The sequence below is a fragment of the Globicephala melas genome, unplaced genomic scaffold, assembly GCF_963455315.2.
Source record: "Globicephala melas unplaced genomic scaffold, mGloMel1.2 SCAFFOLD_100, whole genome shotgun sequence".
NCBI lineage: Eukaryota > Metazoa > Chordata > Mammalia > Artiodactyla > Delphinidae > Globicephala > Globicephala melas.
The window spans coordinates 2501-5000 of NW_027207275.1; the positions used below are offsets into that span (position 1 = coordinate 2501).

Consider the following 2500-nt stretch of genomic DNA (forward strand, 5'->3'; position numbering starts at 1 on the left):
AGACGGACGCCTCGGGGCCGCGCCAGACGCCCGCCGGCTCGCCCCGGCGGGCTGAGCTCGGGCGTTTGGGCGGCCCGGCGCTGCTGCATCCTCGGTGGCCGGCCGGCGACAGGGAACCCGGCCCGGGGACGTTGGAGCCGTTGTCGGGAGCCACCTGGCGGCCGCTTTTATATTGTCCCTTGTCTCTGGAGCTTCGGCGACCTTCGTGAGGGCTGTGACTCGGCCGCCGGGCCCGAGGCAGAGTTCCGGGAGCCGGGCGACGCTGGCGGTGACTGTCCCGGTGGCGCCCAGGCGTGGGCGCCTCCTGCTGTCGCTTGAGATTGGGCGTGCAGGCCTATGAGGGTGTGACTGTCGCCGCGCTCTCGAGCCGGTCTGTGGGGCCGCCTGGCCTGGTCGACCAGCATCCGGCCGCGGGGACCGACCCGGCCACCCGACCCTCCTTCCTTCCTTCCCTCCCTCCCCCCACCCCACCGCCCGGTCCCCAAAGCGCCCCGCTCCGGAGGTGGGGACCGGCCCGTGCCCGTGCCCGTGCGTTTAGGCCGGTGGAGGGCGCGACGGGCTCGTTGGCGGGCGCGCGTGGGTCCCGGTGGTCGGATTCTTTCTGACCGATGCTTTTCCGAGTCGGACTCCGGAGGTGGGGACCGGGCTGGGCCGCGAGGGGTGACCCGGAGAGAGAGGCCCGGGCCCGGGTGCGGTCCCTCGTGGGCTCCGGTCGCCTGGGAGGTGCCTCCGTGCGAAAATGTTTCCAAGTCCCCCTGGGTCCGGGGACGCGGACGGGCCGGGACCTGCTCGCGCGGGTGGCCGGGGAGGGCGCACCCGGCCCTTTAGCGGGCCCACGTGGGTCCCGGTCGGCGGACGCGACTTTTTCTCACCCTCCCCCGCCCCCTCCTCCACCGCGAGTCCCGGCCGGGGTGGGGGTGGCGGTGGGGACCGGCCCGAGTCGTACTGGGTGGCCCGGATAGGGCGGCCTGGGCCCGGGCGCGGTCCCTCGTGGGCCCCGCTCGTCAGAGGCGGCAGAGTGGGATAGTTCCTTTTCTGTAACCAAGTCTTCGCCCGGGGACTCGGAGGGACCGCGGTACGGTACCTGCTCGCGCGGGCGATCCGGGGAGGGTGACCCCGGCCCGCTCGCTGCCTCTGCCACGTTTTCCCGCCCCGCCCCGCTCCACTCTGCCGCCCCCCCGCTGCTCGGGTCGACCAGATGGCCCCGAGAGAGCTCCGGGGCTGCTGTGGATGGGGAAGTGTTGGGGAGAGGTAGCCGGGCCGAGGTCCCGGGGAGCCCCCCCGAGGTTCGTGGATGGGCCCCGCTGCCGGGCGCCGTGATTTTTTTCGCCTGAAATGGGCCTTTTTTACCACCAGATAGGTGCTGACACGGTCTCCTCTGGCATCTCTCGCTGGGGGTTCTGGGACTCTGGACGCGCGCAGGGCGCTGGGCTTTGGACCGCCGTCCGGCGCCCGAACCGGCCCTTGCCACTTGAGCCGCCCGCTTGGGCCTGCGCGCCGGCTCTCGTGTGTGCGCCCGGCTGACCCGACCCGCGGTGCCGCCTCTGGTCTCTGGCTCACCCGAGGGCGGCGGGGCGAGGTGGTGCGTGGGTCTTCTACCCCGTGTGACTCCCCTTCCCCGCCGCAGGCACCCGGTGGTGGCTGAGACGACCCCAACCCGCAGGCTCCGTGCCACGTGTCAGGCGTTCTCCTCGCGGGGTCGTCGGCCACTGTTGCCCGAGAAGGCAAGAGAGAGAGAAGGGGGGGGGCTGGGTGCCGGCTGAGGCTGAAGCAGGCTCCTCCGGTGAGGGTCCTCGCCGTGCCCCTCCTCCCTCGGGGCCCTCGTGGCCCCCGGCTCTCTGGATTGACTGATCGATGTGGTGATGTCGCGCTCTCCTGGGCCGGGCCTTAAGTCGCGCCAGACGAGGGACGGACGTTCTTGGCGAACGGGACCGCTCTTCTCGTTCTGTCCGCGGGCCCCTCGCCTCTCTTGTGACGCCCTGCCGGCCTGCCGAGGGGTGTGTGGGAGGCAGGGGTGGTGGTCTCTGGCCCTGACCTGCGGTCTCCCGCCTCCCGCCTCACGGCGTGGGCGGGGCCGTGGTCCTCGGACGCAGCAGACGCTCTCGCTTCGCCTCCTTGGCGTGTGCCTCGCGGGCGGTCCTCCCCGCGTCGGTGGGGGCCGTCCCGCCGCTGCGCCGCGCGCCCGCTGCCGGCGCGTGAGCGTGACTTGCTCGGTCCTCTGTGGTGCCCCTGGAGCGCTCCAGGTCGTCCCTCAGGTGCGCGAGGCCGAGCGGTGGTGTCGTTCCCTTTTCCCAGCGTGCTCCTCGGGGTCTCCGCCGCGGTGGTGTGTCCCGTGAGTGGCTCTCTCGGGGGGGTCGAGACGGTAAAGGGCGCGGGGTCTTGCCTCTGTTTCTCTCCCTCGGTGGGGGACGGGGGCCTGCCACCTCGTCGCCATCGTCCTCCCACGGTGTGCCGTGGGGGGGACTGACTTCGTGGCCGGGCCGACGCCGCGTGTGCCGCC

At 72.8% G+C, this 2500-nt stretch overlaps 1 protein-coding gene across 1 annotated transcript in view; it reads right to left on the reverse strand.

Annotated features, from left to right (window-relative positions):
- LOC115850517 (basic proline-rich protein-like) overlaps window positions 1-2500 on the reverse strand; it is a 5088-nt gene that overhangs the window by 134 nt on the left and 2454 nt on the right. Inside the window, exons 3-6 of the mRNA XM_060293203.2 lie at window positions 2062-2500; window positions 1085-1224; window positions 817-968; window positions 1-334 (exon numbers count right to left, since the gene is read on the reverse strand). The exon at window positions 1-334 is cut by the window's left edge and continues 134 nt beyond it; the exon at window positions 2062-2500 is cut by the window's right edge and continues 133 nt beyond it. Coding sequence (XP_060149186.2) covers window positions 1-334; window positions 817-968; window positions 1085-1224; window positions 2062-2500 — 1065 coding nt within the window. The remainder of the gene's footprint in view (window positions 335-816; window positions 969-1084; window positions 1225-2061) is intronic.